Source organism: Sebastes fasciatus, chromosome 15, assembly GCF_043250625.1.
Source record: "Sebastes fasciatus isolate fSebFas1 chromosome 15, fSebFas1.pri, whole genome shotgun sequence".
Classification (NCBI taxonomy): Eukaryota; Metazoa; Chordata; class Actinopteri; order Perciformes; family Sebastidae; genus Sebastes; species Sebastes fasciatus.
The window spans coordinates 4,867,444-4,891,218 of record NC_133809.1 but is presented as its reverse complement, the minus strand read 5'-3'; the positions used below and the strand labels follow the sequence as shown (position 1 = coordinate 4,891,218).

Sequence of the window (23,775 nt, the reverse complement as noted above, 5' to 3'; positions counted from 1 at the left end):
CAACTTGCAATTTTTAGGTTGTAGCGGACTCAGTTTTAAAGCTAGAGTGAAGATATTGGTATCATATGAAACTAGCAATGTCATACTAGCTTATCATGAAGGAGGCTGAATAACACACCAATGGCGAGGAAAAACTGTCATTGCCATTTTCAAAGGGGTCCCTTGACCTCTGACCTCCAGATATGTGAATGTAAATGGGTTCTATGGGTACCCACGAGTCTCCCCTTTACAGACATGCCCACTTTCTGATAATCACATGCAGTTTGGGGCAAGTCATAGTCAAGTCAGCACACTGACACACTGACAGCTGTTGTTGCCTGTTGGGCTGCAGTTTGCCATGTTATGATTTGAGCATATTGTTTTATGCTAAATGCAGTACATGTGAGGGTTTCTGGACAATATTAAAGTTCCTTGTAGTACTTTCAAAAGCCACTCTGTGCTGACTCATCTCATTATGGGATTATACATCTTTCAAGTTATTCTGTTCAAGCCATTGCTTGTAGAAAAATGAGCGAATCCCAGCGAAAAGTGATCAGTCTGATGCGATGCATTTTGATACTACCACAAATATCAAAATCATTGATTCATTTTCTGTCACTCAAATAACTGTTGACTGTCAGATACAGAGAATTATATTTCATGTACACTACAAACGTATTTTTTTGTTTCAGTATTGGGGGCAAATTATGAAATATGGGCATCAATGAATAACTATTAAGAACAATGACAATGTGTCTGATACAAATACTTTCTTTTTTCTCTTAAATATATTTTTAGAAGTCTTTTTATACAACAACATTTCAAAAGTTTGAAAGACATTCGCTTGACAGTTGGATGAAATCACAGCTACGTGCTTTATGTTTTTGTGCTGCCGAGTCCTCCACACTTTGTCCTGCTGTCAATCACCAATCACCCGCCCTGTCAGCGCTGCTGGTGACGCTGATGGAGGCCGACGTTTGTGTACAAACACCGGCGTGTGTGAGAGGAAACAGCGAGCCCGCACGCTCCAGGGTGCATATCACGGTAGGGGTCAATGTCACTTTCTTTTCAACAAATCACAGTGATGGATCTCTGTCTGAATTCCATGACAAAAAGGCTCAATAATGAAGCTACTGACAACAAATGCCACGGGGAAATAATTGGTAACGATCTATCGCTAGTAAACTGGTTGCAATTTAAATTGACATTTGGAATTGATTGTATTGAGCCGACCCCAACGCGAGCTGTCATGCAGGCTGCAGTCCGAAGCTTTGAAGATACAGTAGAGGAAAAGAGAAGACCCAGTTGTTGTGCATCTATGAGTGTGTGTTGGTGAAGGGTATTCATACAGCTCAGAGGGCACACAGCACCACTGAGTGGCCAGTTGCCTCCTATGTTTGAATAAAGCGAGTTTGAGTGTGTCTGTGTGCACAAAAGACAGAGTGTGTGCATTGGAGGGAGTTTCTGTGCCAATGTCTAAACCTGCAGATGTGTTTAAGAGGCTGAATAGTGAGATGATGATCATAACAACAGAATTATTCATGTTCTGTTTCAGGCCACTTCAAGCTGCCAAAAATATGCATGAGTGGCCACTACGTTGCCCTCGGAGCCCGGGACCAACACAATGTGAGAGTCTCTGTGTGTGGCGAGCCCTTTTAACATCTGATCAGGAGCTGTGGTAGCAATTGTACATATCAGAAAATGTTAATTCATCACTAGTCAGTAATATTGAATTCTTAATATCAACAATTCACTTTTTACTGGTGAAAATGTTCATTACAGATATCTGTAAATTATTTACAATTAGTCAACTTTTACCATTGACTTCTATTCAAACTCAATTACCGATATCTATAATTCAATTTTGATGTGATATAATTCTAAGTCAACAATTCTTACTAGTGGAAATGTTCATCGTAGATATCTGTGACTTATAAACAACTGGTGAACGTTTACCATTGACTTCTATTCAAACTCAATTACAGATATCTATAATATATATGAATATATATAGTTAATTTCTCTCAAGTCAGTAATGTTGAATTCTTAATATCAACAATTCATTTTTTACTGGTGAAAATGTTCATTGTAGATATCTGTAACTTATTTACAACTAGCCAACTTTTACTATTGACTTCTATTCAAACTCAATTGCAGATATCTATAACTCAATTTTGACACGTTATAATTCCAAGTCGCCAATTCTTACTAGTCGAAATGTTCATTGAATACATCTGTAACTTATAAACAACTAGTGAACGTTTACCATTGACTACTATTCAAACTCAATTACATATATAATTCAATTTTGACATGATATAACTGCAAGTCGACAATTCTCCCTAGTGGAAATGTTCATTGTAGTTATCTGTAACTTAATTACAACTAGTCGACATTTACCATTGACTTCTATTCAAACTCAATTACAGACTTCTATATTTCAATTTTCATGTGTTATAATTCCAAGTCAAGATATCCATAATGTAATTATGACTAATTGTAATTCTAATTAATGACATCTACACAACACATTTCTCACTAGTCAAAATGTTAAGTATTGATATCAACAATTCAATTCTCACTAGTGGCAAACGTTCAAGCCAATGTTTGGGTTGGCTTGATATTGTAATTAATATGTACAGTATATAATTATAGATATCTAGAATTGCATTTCAGATATCTGAAATACAAATGTAACTAGTCAAAATTGTATCCGTACTAGTAACAATTATATTTGAAAAAGGATTTATATCTGATATCTGTAAATCAGTTTTGACTAGTCAAAATGCAATTTCAACATGTGTATATATATTTGTAAAATTGGTTTACAGATATCTTATATTAACATTTTAACTAGTCAGAATTACATTTTGACATGTCAAAGTGTAATTTCCACTGGTGAAAACTGAATCGTTACTAGTCAGCCCTACTGATTAGATGTTAAAAGGGCTTGCCATAGTGTGCGTGTATGTGTGTGCATGGCTGTGAACTAATGTTTGAGAGTGGCTGGTCAAGCTTTTATTTATTTCTCGAATGATAATGAATCCACACCCTTAACGCTGTTATGTGTAAACGGGTGCTGCTGAATCCTAAAAAGCAAAATCAGGAGAAGTACATCTCTCCAATCAACACTGCAAGATGCAAAAGTTGCAGATGAAGGGCGTCTGTCCGAAACATCTAACCATGAATGAATAATGTAACTGTCCTTCTCTTGATTTTAGACCAGTTCTCGGAGGCAACATTTTAGGCAACAGTACTGTTCTAAAAGTACCATTTTAGCACCTGTATTAGAAAAATACACAGGGTTAAAGGCCCTGCTGTGGAGGATGGGAGGGTGAGTTGACAGTGGGAGGTGGAGAGAGGTGGAGAGCGACGTACACGGCCAGCATGCCGACTCGAGAGACCCGGGAGTGACGACACTAATCACCTCTCCGCTTTAACGAGGTAAGTGGTGGAGAACAAGGTCAGTGAGTGGAATAACACCGCTGCCTGCTTTCTGCTGCTGCATGCTGATGGGGATGCTGGTACTCGGGGTCTGATGGCGATTAGGAATTCATTGTCGGGTAGATTTTGATGATGGTGCTTTGATACTCAAAATCGCAACTGAACATAAGCTGAGAAGCAAACAAACCAGTGACGAATGTGACTCCAGAAGGGCACAACAGTGAAGATCGAAAGCCTCGGATGTACTCTGATGTTCATTTGAGTCTGTCTCCTTGATGGCAGCAGGGTGATTCATTCATTTCATCGAATCCCAGCCACCCACTCACCCACCCACCCACCCAGACTTTGCCCAGGGCGTGCCCCCTTCTTTTAATGCCTACGCTGCCCCAACCAAATTACGCCACCCCCTCTGTTCAGAGAGCGAATATAAATCACTAATCATCTTAAATATACAACCGTGATAACGCGCTGCAAAGTGAGGTGAATTAAGATTATTAAATGTGTTTTTAAATTTGAATAATTAATCTCAAAAGAGGATGACATTTTTCCAAGGGCGTTGAAGCTGCCTGGTGCTGATTCACACAAGCTCTGTGGAGGTCATTACTGTTTACTGTTATGAAGGAACATGTCACCCAACTGCATCCGTGTGGCTCACTAATGGGTTTTACAGTAAGTAAGTACGTACTATGGCACAAAGGAATAAGATGTCAGGCTTCTGATACACAGAAAGTACTTGTTAGTAGGATCAATTAATTGCTGATTTTGGTCTTTTGTAGTATTTGTTGATTATAAGAAAAGTATAGATTATTATCACCTGACTTGTCCTATTAATAGAGCTCCTGTCGGGTAATTGTGTCAATGCAGACCACTGATTGGTCAGAGAGAAACGTCACTTGCTCTACACGGGACATCCTGCACAACCCCGCGATTTTTAAAACACCGGGCTGCCGATAGCGACGGCAATTTTAAATTCACTCGACCCAGATTTTTAAAACTGGCAGCTCGCAAAACTACACCGTACACTACGCCGTACAATTGACGGTGCAGACGTTTCTCTGTTTGGTTTCCGTTGAAATGATTCAGCGAGTGAGCCGTTGAAGACAGCAGTTTCATGCGCCGGCGCTCAGGCGATCACTGAGGGGGTATTATCCACGGTGGAAACACAACTAGTGAAAAGGACCTGGTACCAAACGTGAGTCGAGGTCGGGTCGAGCAGGGCTGTACCAAGCAGTAGGAACACGGTTTATTCAACACTAAATGGGACCATAATTTACTAAATGAACATCATGCTGTATTGGAGAAGACTTGAAACTGGCGATTGAGACCATAAACTCATGTTTACAATGTTTACTGAGGTAATAAATCAAGTGAGAAGTAGGCTCATTTTCTCATAGACTTCTATACAATCAGACTTCTTTTAGCAACCAGAGGAGTCGCGCCCTGCTGGCTGTTAGATAGAATGCTGATTTAAGGCACTCTAGCTTTGGCTTCACTTCTCAGACCCGGAGGTTGCCACCTGGTTAAGATAGACTGGAATCAGAACTTATACTTTAGAGTCTGAAGAAACAGACTCAAGTGTCTTCGACTGGTGATACTTTTAGGTGCACAACACCGCCAGCGTCAGGGGTTCTCTTCCCACTGGGACCAGACTTACTAAAAATATATGTAGGCACTCAGGTTGGATGTAAGTGCCCATCAGAGAGCACGGGTGTTTTAATATTAGCTGTCAGCAGCACAGATATGCCAGGGAGGTAGCACTCTCTCAGGGGAGGCAGAATGTTCTGGGACATCAGGCCTCGGCGCCGCGCTGACTATTAGAAAGTTAAGTCATGTTTTTTTTAAGAAGTAAACGCCACAGCGGGCCAACATGTGGTCAGCGCTCTAGAGGAATAGTTCAGAAACTCTTTTTCCTTCACTTACTTTGATGTATCCATCAAAAAATAAAAAATAAACAGGTCCCACAACAAAGAGCTCTGCAGGTCAGAGGAGTTGAGTGTTGTCTCAAAAACCTGACAGTTTTATCAACGCGCCTTGACCTTGTTCTTCTTTCAGGATTAAAGTTACATCAAAACATTATGTCTCTGTTGTTTTGCCCACACTGATGTTAAAGGGGTCAGAACTCATTGCTGCACTGAAATATGAACGCTCGGCTGAATAGGACATTAAAGACTTTTTTTCTTTATTTTGTTAAATTATGTATTCGAGTACCATTAATTCTCCAAGACACAGTAACCTCTGTGGGTCAAGTCCCACTTACATATTCACCTTTTGCTGAACTGAACACTTCATAAACCAGACAAACTATTCAGAAAACAAACAAACTTTCTTTCCCTTTGAAGGAGCTATAAGAACTAGATGGGTGAGAGCGAAATGTAGGCGAGATGATGTATAAAGTCTGACTTCAAAAAATAGCCACAACGGCGGCAATATTTCCGTGACAAATATGTCCCAGAGTGCAATGTTTAAAGAAGTTGCATTTTAGTTTCCTCCATCCAGCAGTTTGGACTTATGAAGCCAAGAAATTTGTCATTCACGTCACTATTACTTCAAAGGGGGCTTGCTTTAGCAGCTGTCGACTTTTAAATTAAAAAGATGACAGTTTGAGTGAAAAAAAGGAAGCTGGAGAACACATTTTCATTGCATTTCTTAAAATATTTTGGAAATTTCACAATCTCAAGGGATTTTTCAGACCTGGAAGAAAACATTCAATTTGTATAACATTCGTGAAAAAGTTTTCCATAAATGTTTGGACTCTGAAACTTCCTGACTTTGCTTGATTTTAAACAGGGGAGGGCAAAAAAAAGTGTTGATTCACTTTTAAAAGCCATGATTCAACATAATGAGGCCGGAGCTGCTGGACAGCTGGACGTGAATGAGTGAGTGCATTTTCATTGTGGTTAACTCTGATGTTTAATGCATCTGTTTTGCGGCTGCAGAACGCTTGTGGGGGTATCTTTGCTGGTGCTGCAGATAACGGGGATGGCACCACCTTCATCTGTCCCCACAGGGAACATGGCACGGAGAGAGAGAAAGAAAGAAAACACCGAGAGCGAGGAAAGAGTGAGATTAAGACGCAGAGAGAGAAAGTCGGGAGTGAAGAAGAGCAAACAATTTCCGCGTTAATTAGCATCCCTCTCCTCCCCCGCAACACAAACAATGCGGCGCCCCAAAAGAACCAGAAGCAAACAGGGACAAGGCTGCGAGCTCGCTAACTTTAGGTCTACTCATCTGTGCTAAATCAGTGGCAGGCAGCACACACATCAAAAAAAAGACTGAGCTGCGGGATTAAGAGCAAGTCAGAGGGAGTGGTGGGAGGAAAGAAAACAGAGAGGAGAGGAAGAGAGGGCGATGGAACGAGGGAGATTGACAGAAGAGAGGGGGCAGAGGGAGAAAGAGAGGAGGAAAACAGAAGAGAAGGGGGAGATGGAGAGGTGGAGATGAAAGGAGAGGATGACGGGGAGGGAAAGGTTGAGGCAAAAGAGGAGAGGGAGAAGGAAGGTAAAAATGATGAGTGAATGAGGGACAGAAAAAGAGAGGAGGCAGAGATGGCAGAAGTGAACAGAAGGGGGAGATGGTGAGAGAGAAAAAAAGGAAAGGACGGGGGAGGGAAGGTGATAAAAAAGAGAGAGGAGGTGTTGTGTTTATGGATTGCTGTGGTGCCTGCTCGCTGCACACAGCAGGCGCAGGTTGCATGCTCCGAATGCTGACATGCAAACATTCAAATGCTGACGCATGTGTATAAACATACGAAGCGCTAGCGAGTAACTGCAGGCTCTGCATTTGTATGCAAGGGAGCGAGGTGTAGTCCTGCTTTTACAGCGGAATACCATCCAAAGTAAACCTCAATCAGTCAGTGTGGAGGGTGATTTATTCAGTCCATGCTGAAACATACAGTTATTGAACATGATGGTATTGGCAAAGGGCTGGTTGTAGAAATAAAATAAATAACAGAATCTTTCAAAATCATCCCCATCAAACCTCTCGGCCTGTACATGCCGGCCGGATCAATAAAAGCGGTACGACTTGAAAAAGCCGGCGATTCTTTCAGGACATTGCGGAGACGACACAAGCAGGGAAAACGTCCTATATTTCTCCTCTGGGTTGGAGGCAACACGCAAACACTCTTACAGGATACACAGGAGAAGAAGATGCAGTCGAGCATGCACAGAACACACTTGTGTACCCAATTTTTAGCCCCCTCATTTTTTACGAATCGATAACACATTACAGCACTTCCTGAGGTTCGGGGATTCATCACAGCTCAACGCATGCACGTGTGTTCAGCCCTATATACCAGCAAAACCAGTGTCTCCATCTATACAAAGCAGCACGACAAGGATCCTTGAGAAATAAATTCTCGTCAAGATCGAAACGTTTTTAAAGACATCAGTAACTCTGTGTCAGGGTGAACACCGGGGAAATGTGTTAAAAGCAAAAAGACACCAAACATATTTCCATCTCTCTTTTTCTTCATGTGAAATCAAGGGTTTGAATATTTGACTCACTGTTGAATAAGCAGAATATACTGTTTATGGGATACTGTCATGGTGATGTAAGAGTGAACTCTAGGGGTGTGTCAGTACAGCGTGACATCACCGTTGGGTGGTTAAAATGTACGCTCTTTCAGCTAATTGTGTTTAGGACGATAATATCACCCTACCAGCCAGTTAGACTGTTATCAGGTCATTTAAAAGGTGTTATCAGCCTCATAGATGTGGGTCATAAGAGGCCTGCAACACCCACTAGTAGGCTTTATGATCGATGGGCGATCACCGTAAGAAGGAATAAAAGACGGCGACAGCGACCACTAGCGACCGTAGTAACTATGACAGCAGCAAAAGCGGAACCAACAATGTGTAGTTGTCTTGTGTTCACAAGCGTTAAGTTTCACTTTCACTTTGCAAACATTGGTATTTTAAGCCAAAACACGATCTTTTGTGTTCAGAACGTAACGTTTCATTCAGTTTTTACAACGAGTTAGAAGAATGTGTTGGCTTTAAGTTTCATTTTCACAACGTAGTAGGTGTAGCAGGCCCCTACCGACCCACATCTATGAGGCTTATAACGACTGATGACGCACATTTAATGAGCTGATAACAGTCGAATCGAGTCGCCCTACACCTACTCTGTGTAAATTTAGCAGGCAATACATTAACCACGACAACCTTGTATCGCTTTATACTGTATATCAGGACTGTGTGTCTTTCAGCTTGTTGTGAAGTGTTTCTGCTCCCTAGTGGCCCAAAAAAAGATGCAAAAAGAAAATAGAAAAAGCCTGTGATTGGATGCAAACTCAAATCAGATGCGCTACTTGCTCATCCTACATGCTACATAAAAAGGACACATTATTTTCTGCTTTGGCACCGAAAGGTTGGTGTTGGATATTAATTATGTGCTGCTGAATTAAATGGGAACAAATTTCCAAGAGATACTGGAACACACATTCACATTTCAGAGAGCAGTTTGATTTTTGGTAGACCTCTGTTTTCTGCTGCCATTAAAGGAATACTTCATCAACAAAATGACCATTTGTGTATCAATTACTCACCCCGTGTTACCTTTGATCGAATCAAAAAACGTTGAAAAGTCTTGATGAACTGAAGTAAATGGAAGCTGCGTTTAACAAGTCTCATTTATCCAGTCATATGCTCACTACTTCCAAGCACATGCATCTTCGCTAAAACATTACTATTTAAAACACTTGCACAGTCTCACACTTGCACAGACGCACTACTGGAACGTGCGGGTCCGAAGAGTTTAAATAGCAAGGTTTTAGCGAAGATGCATGTGTTTGGGAAGTAGTTTTGCTGTTGTTAGACGCGGCCCCCATTTACCTCAATTCATCAAGACTTTTCAATGCTTTTTTTAATTCTCCGTTCACCGTGGAGGCATGCCAGAAAAGCAATTAAAGAATTCAAGGTAACACGGGGTGAGTAATTGATATACAAATGATCATTTTGTGGGTGAGGTGTTCCTTTAAGTAAGCATCTGTGCATGTGTGTGCATTTTGCCGGTGCGTGCCAACAGCTAACCAGCTCCTATAAACCAGTGAGCTGCAGTGCTTCTTCATAGTAATGGCTGGTGCACAGAGGCACAGGCGGAGCAGCTTTGGTGATCCATCAGCATGGTTCACACTGCGTCACACACACACACGGAGAAATGTGGAAGGCGACTGCCGCCACTTTAACACCAACACATCTGTGGTTTGAAGTAAGTGAATCGACATGAAGGGGGGGGGGAGAGCTCCTCACCTGAAGAACGTGACAAAGAACTGCACCAGATCCATGAAGTTACTGTGCTGCGAGAAGGCGATCTGCAAGAGGGAAAGAAAGGACAAGAGAGTCAGAAACCTGCTTTAATAAGGGGGATTTTAAAACAGGTGGTCAGCATTATACGCTCATAAACATGCACGCTTTAGACTGGAGTCGACCTTGTAGATCTGACAAAAGGCAAACGAGCAGGAGAGATAATGCTGCTCACAAAGGCAGACAGTGCATATGTATGTATTGTATTGTATATTGTGGATGTGTATATCTTTGACACCATGTTGTCAACCTGTGCCTTTTACTTGCATATTTTGTAGCGTGTATGGACTTCTAGTGGTTCACAAGTTAAATGACTGTGTCAAGATAAGGGATTTCAAAGGGCTTTTTCTTCCTTATGGTGCTCCTTATTACTGGGAGGTTCCCAGTCTGTCTGCTTATCTGTGTTCCAGACTTGTCAACGCAACAACACGGCAGCAGACGGGCCTCTCAGCTGCCCACAGCCTGTGCAAAAAAAACAAAACTAATTCCTGCACATGTGGGCAGAAATATTCACTATGTAATCATCACAAGAGCAATTGCAGCAACGATATCCTGTCTTAATCAAGGTTGCCAGGGGTAACGTTGGCAGTGCCGTACCACCTCCCCCCATCCTCCTCCTCCTCCTCATCTCTACTCTTACGCCTACAGCCTCCCCAAAAATGCCTCACAATGAACATATTCCTGTAACAACACAACACTGCCCCTCTCTGGTAACATCACGGTACTGCGCCTCCGGCCTGCAGCAGAATTCTCCTCACACATCTTTTCTCCGAGGTGACACCTTGGACCAGAACTTATCATCCTGCTTATTATTCCGCTGCAAAGCAGGGATTTGCATATAATTCCAGTGGGGAATAAAAGGAGGAGAAAGGGAAGAAAAAATAGAGAAAAGCTGGGAAACCAAGCTGTGTGTATGTCAGATTAGTCGATGAATATTTGACATGTGATCAAGAATTACAAATGCATAGAAATACTTGACGGGTCAGAATGTGTATAGATCCACAGTGGCCTTACACAAGAACAGCACAGAGGGGCCAAAGGCATTGGCCTCTGTGTTGAGAGGACGGGGGGCTGGGAGTGTTTTGTGAACGGCCCGGGTCTAATTTACTGGTGTAGTCAGCACCATCTGGCTCGCTAATGTGTTGCTGTTGATTACTGTTGAGCGCCGAATCCTCAGTGTGATCATTTTCCTCCAGACTGTTGAACACGGAAGAGAAGTTCAGGGAGCCGAGTACACCCAGAGAGAAAACTTTTAAAAGATGTCAGCAGCGTAGAGCTCAGCGGGGAACCGACGCTAGAGTGGACTGGTGTTTAATTCTCTGGGTATGGCTACGGAGTGTGGCACTAATGCTGCCGAGATCAACCAGGGCACAATTATACCAACATTGACTGTGAGCTTTCACCAACTAATGAATCTCTCTTATTTCTTTATTAGTAGTTTAGTGGAGAGGATGCTCTTGTTTTTGGATGCCGATGTTTTGAGGAATTTTGGGATCTTGATGTCAGTCTCATTAAGTTATTGTTTTTAATTAGTCTTTTTATATTTCAAACTAGGGCTGTCAAAGTTAACGCAAATTTGTTTTAATGCCACTAATTTCTTTAACACATCAACGCAACTTGGGATTTTTAGGTTGTAGCGGGCTCACTTTTAAAGATACTGGCATCATATTAAACTAAAACATTCTAAGGAATCCATCGGTACCAACCATGTCATACTAGCTTGTCGCTAAAGGAGGCTGAAAATCGCTCCAAACTTACGCTAAATTTGTCGAGGAAAAACTGGCATGGCCATTTTCAAAGGGGTCCTTTGACCTCTGACCTCAAGATATGTGAATGAAAATGGGTTCTAAGGGTACCCACGAGTCTCCCCTTTACAGACATGCCCACTTTACGATAATCACATGCAGTTTGGGGCAAGTCATAGTCAAGTCAGCACACTGACACACTGGTCTGATTCCCTGCAAAATCAGACAAAAGGATTGTCAGGTTCTACAGAAACTCCTGAGCTCAGACCAGGCTGCAACCTCCGGGTCTGAAAAGTATCTCATATTCTAGCGGGGCCTCCGGCAGCGACCAGCCCACTGGACAGCCCCAGATCTAGCTTTGATGCTGCCTTCGTCCTACAGACAAAGCTTCGACACATCGCTGCTGGAGAACAACATTGCTAGGCCCGCTGGAGGGAAGGGAGGCACGGGGAGAACCAGAACCAGGACAATGCGGGACAGACTGTCAGACCCAGCTGCAGTAAAATGAGAGGTTTTCTAAAGGGACTCTGGTGCTCGTAAACACTACTGCTTTTGTCAAATGGACCGCCAAAATCAACACAAAATGAAAGTTCCTCATTTGATTTTATGGTATACTTTATGTTATTTGACCCATGTTGTTTGACTGCAACTCATTATTATTGCTGCCTTTCTTGCCCAATACATTCTTATTCATTTTTTTAAACCTTTAATGAGGCTCTCCTGGTTAAATTAAAGTTTAAAAAATGTCAAACAATAATGAAAAATGACCATGAAAAGTTCCCAGAGCCCAAGTTGATGTCTTAAATCAGTGTTTTACGTCCAACTAACAGTTCAATACTCAAATATATCCAATTTATAGTGATATGAAGCAGAGAAAAGCAGAAAATCATCACATTTGCCAGGCTGGAACCAGCGAGTGCATGCAAATTTTGCTCGGTAAATGAATTAAACGACAAATCTACTCATCCATTTGGCACTTTGGTGTGACGCGGACAGCCAGAACAACAACATTTTTTGATTTTTCATAATACTTCTCACTCACTTTTTGACATTACAGTCAAAAACACTCTCAATCAAAGCTCCAATGTAACCAGCATCAAAACAAAGTGTCCTCCATGTACCTCCACAGAACAATTTTTTGGAAAGTTGGAGTTTCTAAGAAGCCAATTTGGCACTTGCAATCAAGAGAAAAACGGTTTGGAGGGAATATTTTACTTCCTGTGCTCATGAATGTAAATGGGATGTAAAAATTAAAGGATTAAAGAAAAACTAGCAGAGATTGTGTGAAACTGTGAGTGGCAGGGATTCTTTTAAGAGCAAAGTAAAGAACTATCACAGAAGCCGTGTCAGCTGGTGTACTGAAACACAGTTTCAAAAGCCATCTACTCCTCTAGATGATTAGAGATACATACATTTATTCTTTCTTCTAATGACACGATAGTCCCCTTGAAGGACAACTTCCTTAAAACACAAAAAAAGCAATGACAGGTGCTTCATGTCATCGCCGCATAACTTATTATTGTAGCAGCTAATCTCAAGTGTCAGCCGTGTGCGGTGCCGTGTCACCAAGAGGCAGGCTTACGGTGGCGGCGGGAGGCCCGGGCGACGCTCTCGTTATGTGCCCAGCGGAGGGTGACTCTTTAGGGGCCGCAAAGGAGGCATTAAGACCGCCGGATATAATGGCTTCTGACAAGCCACTCGGACTATATTGGAGTTTTGAAGGAAAATGTCGTTATCAGTGCGAGGGAGGGTCGTTCAACAGGTTCTACACCGCTAATGACGTTACCATCAGCCCCATGCTTTGTCTTTTTTTTTTATCATAAAGCAGGTTTAAGTGCTATATATATTCAGTGAAAGTATCGAAACGTTCAATCCACAGAGAAATACACACACCCCGTATTCAGAAACTGTGCCTCCGAAACAAGCCGTCAGGATTTCTGTCCCTTTGTGATGTCAGAAATCTACAACATAAAGACCATTTCACAGTTTTAAACGTGAACATTGTAAATGTGTCCCAGTTTAGTTCCGGTTGCAGTGTATGTGAATGTCATCAGCTGACAGGAAGTAAACATGGACCCAAGCTGTTGCCTAGCAACGCAACTCCATTGTAATTCCGTTGAAATGTGCTTAAACGGAGCGTTTCAGACAGGGCGTAAATACATGCATATTCAGGCAGACAGTATGAGGAAAATAAAGATTTTTTTTAACATTACAGCTTGTAAACATGTTCTATCAGAAACATAAAATACAAGTATGAACCTGAAAATGAGCATGATATGGGACCTTTAAAGATTTTTGTTGTTGACAAAATTATGTTGTGCAAATTAATGATTCTGAGCTAATTATAATTTGGTTTGTTTAACGTGTCAAGAGTTTTGTCTGATGTAATGCCTAATGGTGAAACACAGCTGATTGCATTTTGAATTTATTAATAATATTAATTAAAAATAAATTTCTAAATATATATTAATTTAATATATATTTTGTATTTATATCTTATATTTGTTTATATTTTTTAACACATTTTTATCTTAATTATTTGATAACATTTTATTTCTTATATCATATTTTGTATTTGCATTTTATATGTTTAAAGTAAAACTATTTATTTCTATATATATTCTATATTTATTAATATGCATAGCACCTTTTTTAAGTTTTTATTTGTCTGCATAAAATAAAAATGTACAATTTGAATAATAAGTAGCTTGTTGATTTTAGGTTGTACCCGCCACTGTTGCACACTCGCAAACCCGCTCAGTTTGTGTTTTCTAACCTCGCTGTGTGATCAGTATCACACCGCTCCCATCAGGCAGCCATGCGTGGCCCAGATAAACACTCCACAAGTCCACACAGATATGCAGAGCTGGCCCAGCCAGCTGATCGCTACAGCTGCTGCTACTCCACAGCAGGGTATTAAATTGGAGGCTGTTCTAATCTCTACCATATCATGACATGTTCACTAAGGCACGGAACAGGAGATCACAGCTCTTTAATGTAATTAGTCTGGGATTTGCGTTTCATTACAAACATCATTAAATTCAGATCCATTCTTCATCAGGAGAGGAGAGGCAGAAAAAAAGGGAAAACAGAGGGGTGGGAGATCCCCTCACTGACTAATCTCAGTGCTTTGATGATCCGAGCTGCTCAACGGTAATGAAGCCATCATAGATTTCACTTTGACCATTGTAAAGGATCTCAATTTTGGTGGGTCAAAATGATTATATCAAACGGTTATTCCTGCAATCCAACATCTGTGCTTTTCAGATGTTTTCTATATTGTACCCGATGGGCTGAAATTTGTTGTATATTCCGAGAGCTTGAGTTGAACTGCTCATTTTGGGGGTAAAATAAAGTGTGCTGCTGATTTAAGCTTCAGTAGGCAACAAGTTTTCTGCATCATTGGGCAAAAATCTCATAATAACCTTTCAGCATATTGTAATTCAAGTGTTCTGAGAGATAACTAGACTTCTGCACCTCCTCATGGCTCTGTTTTCAGGCTTTATAAAATCTACTTGGTATTTCCTCAACTGATCTCAACGTGGCTGCCGGGTCACAAACTTTCGCATTTTACAGCTAAACCGTGCTCTACAAGATGATTCTGAAAACATTTTGAAGAGAGAAATAGGCATTACAGTAACATAATATTGATTCATATTTGATCAGCGCTGCCTAGTTTGACTGTTTGGTTGGAGTTTGTGAGTCATTGACAGCCGGCTCTCATAGACAGCAGCTGGACAGCAGACCTCAGATCAGCTCTTACTGCTTGTTATCCTTCGATCTGTGAAATCTTGCAGATGCCGTTAGGAGCATCGGAGGACACAGAGGAACATGATTTTTTCAGATTACCTGTCTCATGCACTACTGTCATGATAAAAATATTTCTTTAAATCATATCTGCTCCATTTCTACCCATTGCAGCTTTAATGCAACAGACCGGGCGGTGGATGCAACAAGTGGAGTCAATGCAAAAGGACCAAAACAAACTCTCTTGCAAACGGTATGCACGCCGCTCTAATGCTACTTCCGACCACGTGAAGGCAAACAGAAGCAACCTTGAGGCGGTGTGAGCATGAGAAAGAGAGACAGCTCTGTACGGCCGCACGCTAAAGCCGGGAGAAAGAGAGAGAAAGAGAGAGAGAGAGAGAGAGAGAGAGAGAGAGAGAGAGAGAGAGAGAGAGAGAGAGAGAGAGAGAGAGAGAGAGAGAGAGAGAGAGAGAGAGAGAGAGAGAGAGAGGGCTTAGCTTGTACACACAGCCCACTCTGAATGCAGCATGTGTTTCAACTTAACATTCCACTTTGCCCTTGCTCTTTCTCGGCTGCTGTTTATGAACCGCTTTCCGACACTGCCAACGCTGGAGTAGCAACCGCCTACGATTACCCACACACACACACACACACACACACACACACACACACACACACACACACATCCCGGTGCCAAACTGCAGTAGACCACTGAAGGCAAGGAGAGTAAGGAAAAAGGCAAGAAAAGAAAAATGAAGGTCTGTTATTAAGAAGAAATGACTTGCAGACGAGGAGCAGAGGCAGAAAAAGAACGAGAAAAAAATTTTACCTCGCTGGCGCAGGTAAAGCTCCATGAGTGCAAGGAAGAAAAATGACACGCTAGCAGACCGGCGTGCTTTAGTTTCAAGGACAGGGGTGATCTTCTATGTGATCCCACCCAGCAACACAGAAGGTGAGGTGGACCAGAGGAGGCTGAGAGGGGGGAGGGCTCTCTCTCGACTCAGCTCGGCTCTCTGTTCGGCAGTATGTGGAGCTGCTACTGGAGATCTCCTGAGGCTGGCTGGCTGGCTGGCTGGCAGCAGCTGGAGCTCTGAAGCTGAGGGAACTAAAAAGCTTTCACAAGGCAGGACATGGAGGATGGAGGCAGGAGGAGGGCAAGGGGGAAGGAGCTTGGAGCACGGGGCGACCAGTCAAATCACTTCCAGAAGTGATCGGGGAGGCACACAGGCAGGCAGGCTTGCAAACAACCCAGGGCCCAAAGCGCCTCGCGCTCCCAAACCAGCACCAGCCAGTCCTGGCGGTGCCTTCATTCACTGCATCAAACTTCATATTGATGCTGAGTTTATCCCATCCGTTATCATGCTGCAAGAACACCCATGAACTAACTGTGTATGTACACGTATCATTAAAACTCTTAAAACCTGCTTGTAAACAAAGTCATTGAACAGTAACAGCTACACACGTGTATGTGCATGTAAAATACAATGTTTTGTATTGGGCTCCATCTCTGAAGCACTGCCATCAACGCATTTCAGCAGGGCAGTTGTGTGTTCACAGTTAGAACTGATTAGATATCAACAAATCTAGTTCACAGATGTCAGACAGCCCGATCTCATTCCTAGGCAGTCAAATACTGACGCTTTGTGACGCCCATCGGCGTGCGACGCCGACACAAAAGGCTTTCAAGTAACTACAATGTAAACCCATCCGTGCCAATATTCACAACGTTGACCGCGTGTTTACTGCGACCGTAAAGTGACGCCGAGGGGTCCTGACAAAGCGTCGGTATGTGACGAGTTGGGATGAGAACATGTTGTGTCAGAGCTACTCGCAAAGTATTTTTTTCAAAGGTACTGAGGTCTGTTGGTACGAGGGTACCAGAGAACAATATAAAAGTCCATTATTGTCTATATCAGGACACTACAGGGTGTATTATCACACTTATACCATGGCAACAAACTGTAGGCAAAACAGAGAAACTGTATTTTTGAAATAAGCACTTGAAATTCTCAGAAAACTGTTTTAAATACCTCATCTTAAGTGTTGACCTCATGCTATACTAATGTGTTTAACTAGAAAGTCCAAATAACAAATTGATCAAAAATGTATAAAAACAAATCTTGCCTCTCTGCCCGTCCTATCAAATCAAACTGCCTTGGGGTGCCTGTCTCTCTGAAATGACTGAAAGAGACATAGGCAAGCTTTCCAGCTTTCACAATACCCGCCTCAGAAAGATCATGAGGATATTCTGGCTTAAAGGAAGATTATAAACCATGAACTACGCAAAACGACAGGGTGCTTTGGACATGGAAACAATATTGATAAGAAGAAGATGGAGATGGCTAGGACTTGTATTAAGGAAACCATCTGATGACATTGCGTTGGACACCAGAGGGGAAAACGCAAAAGAGGGAGGCCCAAAACAACCTGGAGGCGAACCATCGAAGGAGAAATGAAGACGAGAGGATACAGCTGGAACAGCATTGAGAAGAAAGCAAACAACAGAGATGAGTGGAGATCCTTAGTCCATGCCCTATGTGCCACCCGGCGCAACATGACTAAGTAAGTACGTTTGTAATATCTAGACTACATAGTGATAGAAATGGGGTCGGGAAGTTTAGCTAGGTGTACCTAATAAACTGGCAACTGAGAATATTGGTTACTCAATTCAATAGTAACGAGTCCAGAACAATATCCAGAGGTGTACAGCTGTGTGATTGTTATGGACACCTGTGAGCCAATCAGAAACAAGTATCTTCCGTGACCATGGTATAAACTGAGTTCACACAACACAGACCAGCTGACGTATGAACAGCTTATACATATTAAAGCGTCCGTTCATTCACACTGTGACCGAATTGAATTGCACCACTTTGCCGCGGCCGTACAGTAAGAAAGCTCTACTGTGGGACAGTTTTCTCCCCGTCAGCCTCGCCACATGGCAGCGGTTCACCCGAGTGCAGCTGTGATTGTAGCTCGGCTGTATATACACACCGCCGGGACACAGAGGTCTATTCACAGCTACAGCCAAGCAGCCACATCAACACTGGAGAAAAAGCTCCTGAACACAAAATGCGGGAAATCTTTTTTACTCCCACTGACCACATTTTTACTAGTGACTGCCAACATTTACATTCTGCCATTTTAACCGGCCGACTTTTTTAGTTTATAGAGTAGAAAAGAGGCTGGTGAATCAGACAAATTGACCACAGTTTTGCTGCACTTTGATCCAAAATATGTGGAGCTATGAGAGTATATGTTTATTTATATACATAAGCTGAATATGGCATAACTGACCTGATTTTCTAGATGCTTTTATTCAAAGTGCATGAATGCATATATTCTCAGCATAATTAGCTCTGCTACAGTCGGCGAATATTCAAGACAAAGTTTGTAGTCGTGTTCTACTTGAGTAAATCATGCTTTTATCATATTTATGCTCTTATTAAGGCACGCTGCTCTTTGATATGTTTATGTGTATTACTTGAAGAAGCAACGTGACTTTTTGCTTTAAAGCCGCACCGGCTAAATTACCACATTAGCAGCCCCGGATAATGTGAGACACATCGGTTATAATGTTTGAACTGATCAGCCATAACATTCAGACCACTGACAGGTGAAGTGGATAACATTGATTATCTCGTTACAATGGCACCTGGCAGTGGGGGGGATATATTAGACTGACTTTGACAAGGGCCAAATGGTGCTGGCTAGACGACTGGGTCAGAGCATCTCCAGAACTGCAGCTCTTGTGGGGTGTTCCCGGTCTGCAGTGGTCAGGACCTACCAAAAGTGGTCCAAGGAAGGAAAACCGGGGTCAGACCCGAGGCTCATTGATGCATGAGGGGAGCGAAGGCGGGCCCGTGTTGTCCGATCCAATAGAAGAGCTACTGGAGCTCAAACTGCTGAAACAGTTAATGCTGGTTCCGATAGAAAGGTGTCAGAACACACAGTGCATCGCAGTTTGTTGCGTATGGGGCTGCGTATCCGCAGACCGGTCAGGGTGCCCACGCTGACCCGTGTCCACCACCCAGAAACGCCTACAATGTGCACGTTGTGAGCATCAGAACTTGACCACGGAGCAATGGAAGAAGGTGGCCTGGTCTGATGAATCACGTTTTTTATTTTACATCATGTGGATGGCAACGGGTTGGAGGTGTCGACTCGGCCTCCAAATTCTCCAGATCTCGATCCGATCGAGCATCTGTGGGATGTGCTGGACAAACGAGTCCGATCCACGGAGACCCTACCTCGCAACTTACAGGACTTAAAGGATCTGCTACTGACGGCTTGGTGCCAGATACCACAGCAGACCTTCAGAGGTCTAGTGGAGTCCATGCCTCGACGGGTCAGGGCTGGTTTGGCGGCAAAAGGGGGACCTACTCAATATAAGGCAGGTGGTCATAATGTTACGGCTGATCAGTGCAAAACAAATACTGTATTAAAAAAGTGCCATCCAAAAGATTGTCTCCCTCACATTTCTCTCTGTTTTTGCTCATCATCAATCATTTCGCTTTACTTTTCCTTTTCACATTCATTCCAATCTTCACCTCTGATTTTCCCGTGTTGTCAAAGCACAAAGCCCCCTCCTCCCCCCGTTTATAGATTTCAAGCGTCATATCGAACCAGTCAGCTTTCTTCCCCTGAATCAACACATCAGTCAGTGGATGCTGATCCTTAGATGACACAGCTCAATGTGTCATTCTGTCAGTCAGAATTAAATCTGGCCGGTTAGGATGAATCTGAAGCATCACACAGACTGGGAATGAATCACTCCTCTGTTGTGGATTGATTTTAGGCCCTTCAGTGCAGCTTAAGGTGGTAAAACCTACATTTTAAATCAGTTATTTACACATTTTGGACAGTAACGGTCATAATCTGAGCAGGCACTGCTACAGTCTGTAGTGTCTTCAACTACCTTTTACTCATAAATGTGCATTTATTTCAGCGAGGCAAACAATCATTGGTTAAAATGCAGCTTGACTACAATATCAAATGATCCTACTGATACACAAACTACTTCTCACTTTATTTCAAATGAAAGGGCTTACTGATAACATTTTCATGCAGACGAATAATTTAAATTTCCAGAGTTTTTAGAAAGGTGCAGAATAAAAGTGTCTTTTCCTAAAACAAGTTGTTATGATTGTGAATTAATCATTGTCGAACATATCTGACGTTCGGTTCCCACTTCTAGTTTTCTAACAAGGCTAGTGAGCCAATAGTATAAAAACGTTGGTGTGTCGAGAGCGATCAAGCTGCCAGTTAGTGTGGGGAAAACTGATGAATGGCTAACTAATGTGTTGTCCCTGGTTAGATTATCAAAATGAGAAAAATAACAGCTTCAATCCCCGAGGATCTATGATAGCATTAGTGGCGGTTGCGTCCAGTTACCTAGCGTTATAGTGTAGAAGTGGGTGGCCGACTGGAACATAAGTAGGTATACGCCATAGCTTCTTTTTCTCACCTGCAGCTTGTTCAGAACACGGCAGCTCGTCTTTTAACTGGTACACGTAAACGTGAGCACATCTCCCTTGTTCTGGCTTCTCTTCACTGGCTCATTGTGCGTTTTAGGATTGATTTTTAAGATATTATTATTAACATATAAAATCGTTAAATGGGCAAGCTCCAACTTATCTCTCAGACCTTTTAAAACCACATCTTTTATCAAGGAAACTCAGATCCACTGAGTATTATTACATACTTATTTATAAAATATACAAAAAATCGAAGCATTCAAATGCTGAGTTGGAGGTCGATTACCATGGCAACGGTCGAAGCTTCGAAGCTTCAAACTTCATTACTCTACCACGAAAGATTCATCACTTGACCTGACATGTCTCTCTGAGTCTCACTCCGCTCGACCATAAAATATTCAGGTTGTGCAAAGAACTGGCAACCACTTGTTGTGAAGTGAATGCTATGGAATGGCGGAGAGAGAATGCGACACCTAGCGGCTGAATGTTATCAATGTTATCAACAGCACCTTTAACTAGTTGTATGTTTGTGTGTAGCTGAAGCGAAGTTTACCTGTATCTTTATGGGCCACGTGAAGTTGCTGACGTAGACGAAGAAGGTTATGTTCGGGCTGTTGCGGAAATCAAAGTTCTCGTTGGAGAAGCTGTCCTTGAACTCCTTGATGTTGCTCCGAGAGACGATGGGGATCTCCTCACCGGTCTGAGTGCCTGCTGGATGACAGAGATGGAGAACAGAAAAACAAGAGTTAAGAATATGAAGGTTGATGAAGAGATGGAAGGTATAGAAGAAGATAAAGCCACAAGGTAAAGACAGATAGACGAATGAAGAACGGGAGACTTTTTATATACATTTATTTAAACATTAAAGGAATTCTTCACCCACAAAATGACCATTTATGTATCAATTACTCACCCTGTGTTACCTTGAATCCTTGAAGAAAACTTTGATTTTCTCTCATGCCTCCACGGCAAACGAAGAATCCAAAAACGGAGAAAAGTCACATAATGAATTGAAGTAAATGGAGGCCGCGTTTAACAACAGCAAAACTATATCAAAACACTTAAACAAATGTGGACTGGAAGCGTTTAATTCAGTTTCATTCAGTAAGGTTTTAGAGAAAATGCATGTGTTTGGGAAGTAGTGAGCATACGACTGGATAAATGACACTTGGATTATACTGCACCAGTTGTTGTGAGAGTTTGTAAACTGATGTTTTGATAGAGTTTTGCCTCCATTTACTTCAATTCATCAAGACTTTTCTCAGTTTTTTTAATTCTTTGTTCACGGTGGAGGCATGAGAGAAAAAAAGAGTTTTATTCACGAATTCAAGGTAACATGGGATGAGTAATGGATGGTCATTTTGTGGGTGAAGTATTCCTTTAACTACAGTGTTCACTGGTTTATATATGTAATATGTAAACTAGAACCATCAGCTTCTTTTTCATCCATACAAGATAAAAGAAATCAAACATGACAGCACTCTCTCCATTTTAGGATATCAAACATATTTCCCAATAATTAAATGACATGAAGAGAAGTAATGAGTTTCTGAGTTCAACCTCCCCTCCTACATTTAGCACACAGAACCTGATCTAACTGCCATATTAAACTGGCAGAAGCCTATGACGACACCTGGCCATCAGAGGACGGAGGATGCGTGAGAGCTGCCACCAGAGGTCTGTACTACGAAGCAGGATTTGGCGTTAGCGAGGTAACTTCAGGGTTAACCCTTCATGGTTTTCCGTCCTACGAAGGTGGATCACTTCTTACCGGGGTAGATCGCCATGGTAACTGATGCTGAACACCTAACCTGCTCCGGATAAGAGATCAACTCGTATAAAAGCACCGCCTGCTGACCAATCAGAACTCTTTGCGCAGATCGTGTGGTAATATTACACATATACGAAGAAGTTGGATTTATGCTGTGGGTGTTTACTGCTGTGAATTATATTTTTACATACATTTTTTAATTGCTCTTGAGTCCGCTTCACACCGCCGGAGACGGGGACGCAGCTGAGAGAAGGTTGAAATACTCATACACGCCGCAACTTTGTTAATGGGCATAATTAGATGTAATTCATTCATCTATTACATGTCGTAAAGCTATTTATATCTAGACGATTATATCTGACTTTTGAGTGTTCCGTTAAATTAATACGTCTGTTAATTTACACATTCACACATCGGGAGTTTTTTCTTTTGCCAGCTGTTCTTCCTGCATTTGGCAGCTTCAACTGTGTTAATTTTAGTCTGGATTTTGTGTTTAACTTCTTCGTATTTGTCTAATAATATAGTTTGCTCTGTCTTTGTAAAATGTGCCGCTCTGCCTGTCTGTCTGTAAGTCAGTAGACTTGTCCATGTTTGGTCATATACTGCAAAAACACCGCCCAGTTCATGTGAACGTGCTCGTTGCCAGATGAAGAAACCGTGGGTTGATAACCATCTTGTGGTTACCACCCTTGACTTCTTCAAACTGCTTCTTTTTTTTGGTTGACAGTCAATAACTTAAGATCTTCAAATCACAAAGAAAAAGCAGAAGCATATTTGAGAAGCTAGATCCAAGTCAGGTTCGACATTTTTTTGCTCGATGAATGATTATTCGATTATCAAAATTGGCGGCGATCAATTTTCTGTTCTGGTCTAATAGTTTCAGCACTAGTTGTGTGTTTTATTTGAGACCTACCGGTGAAGCTGGTGGCCCAGGTTATGTTCAGGTTGAAGTTCTTTGAGGCATTTATGAACATGTCGAGATCCCGGTTTGGCTGAGGAGGAGAGAGAGGACACAGAGAGCATACAGTCACCATCATCATCATCATCATCATCATTGGTGTCATTATGGTGTATCATATAAATGTGCAGAGGAGGATGAATTAGAATAAAAAAAATAAGAAACATGTACAAAGTGCCCCTCTGCTTTACTGTAAATGCAGAGCACACACACACTAGTTTGCAGCTGTACAAACAGCCACTGTAGTGCAGACTGGAGCACATTTACACAGCTAATGGAAGCTGCATTAGCAAAACAAATGTTTGAACAAGAGTCCACGATGAAAATGATGTGCATTAAAATACTGTAA

At 42.0% G+C, this 23,775-nt stretch overlaps 1 protein-coding gene across 4 annotated transcripts in view; it reads right to left on the bottom strand.

The window, feature by feature from the left end:
- The window catches only part of atrn (attractin), a 178,025-nt gene that overhangs the window by 75,208 nt on the left and 79,042 nt on the right, over positions 1–23,775 (bottom strand). For 2 of the 4 annotated variants that reach the window (XM_074660833.1, XM_074660836.1), the window contains exons 23-26: positions 23,382–23,460; positions 21,611–21,658; positions 21,251–21,408; positions 9,675–9,736 (exon numbers count right to left, since the gene is read on the bottom strand). In XM_074660833.1, the coding sequence (XP_074516934.1) occupies positions 9,675–9,736; positions 21,251–21,408; positions 21,611–21,658; positions 23,382–23,460 (347 nt within the window). The remainder of the gene's footprint in view (positions 1–9,674; positions 9,737–21,250; positions 21,409–21,610; positions 21,659–23,381; positions 23,461–23,775) is intronic. The other 2 variants (XM_074660834.1, XM_074660835.1) reach the window with 2 other exon arrangements.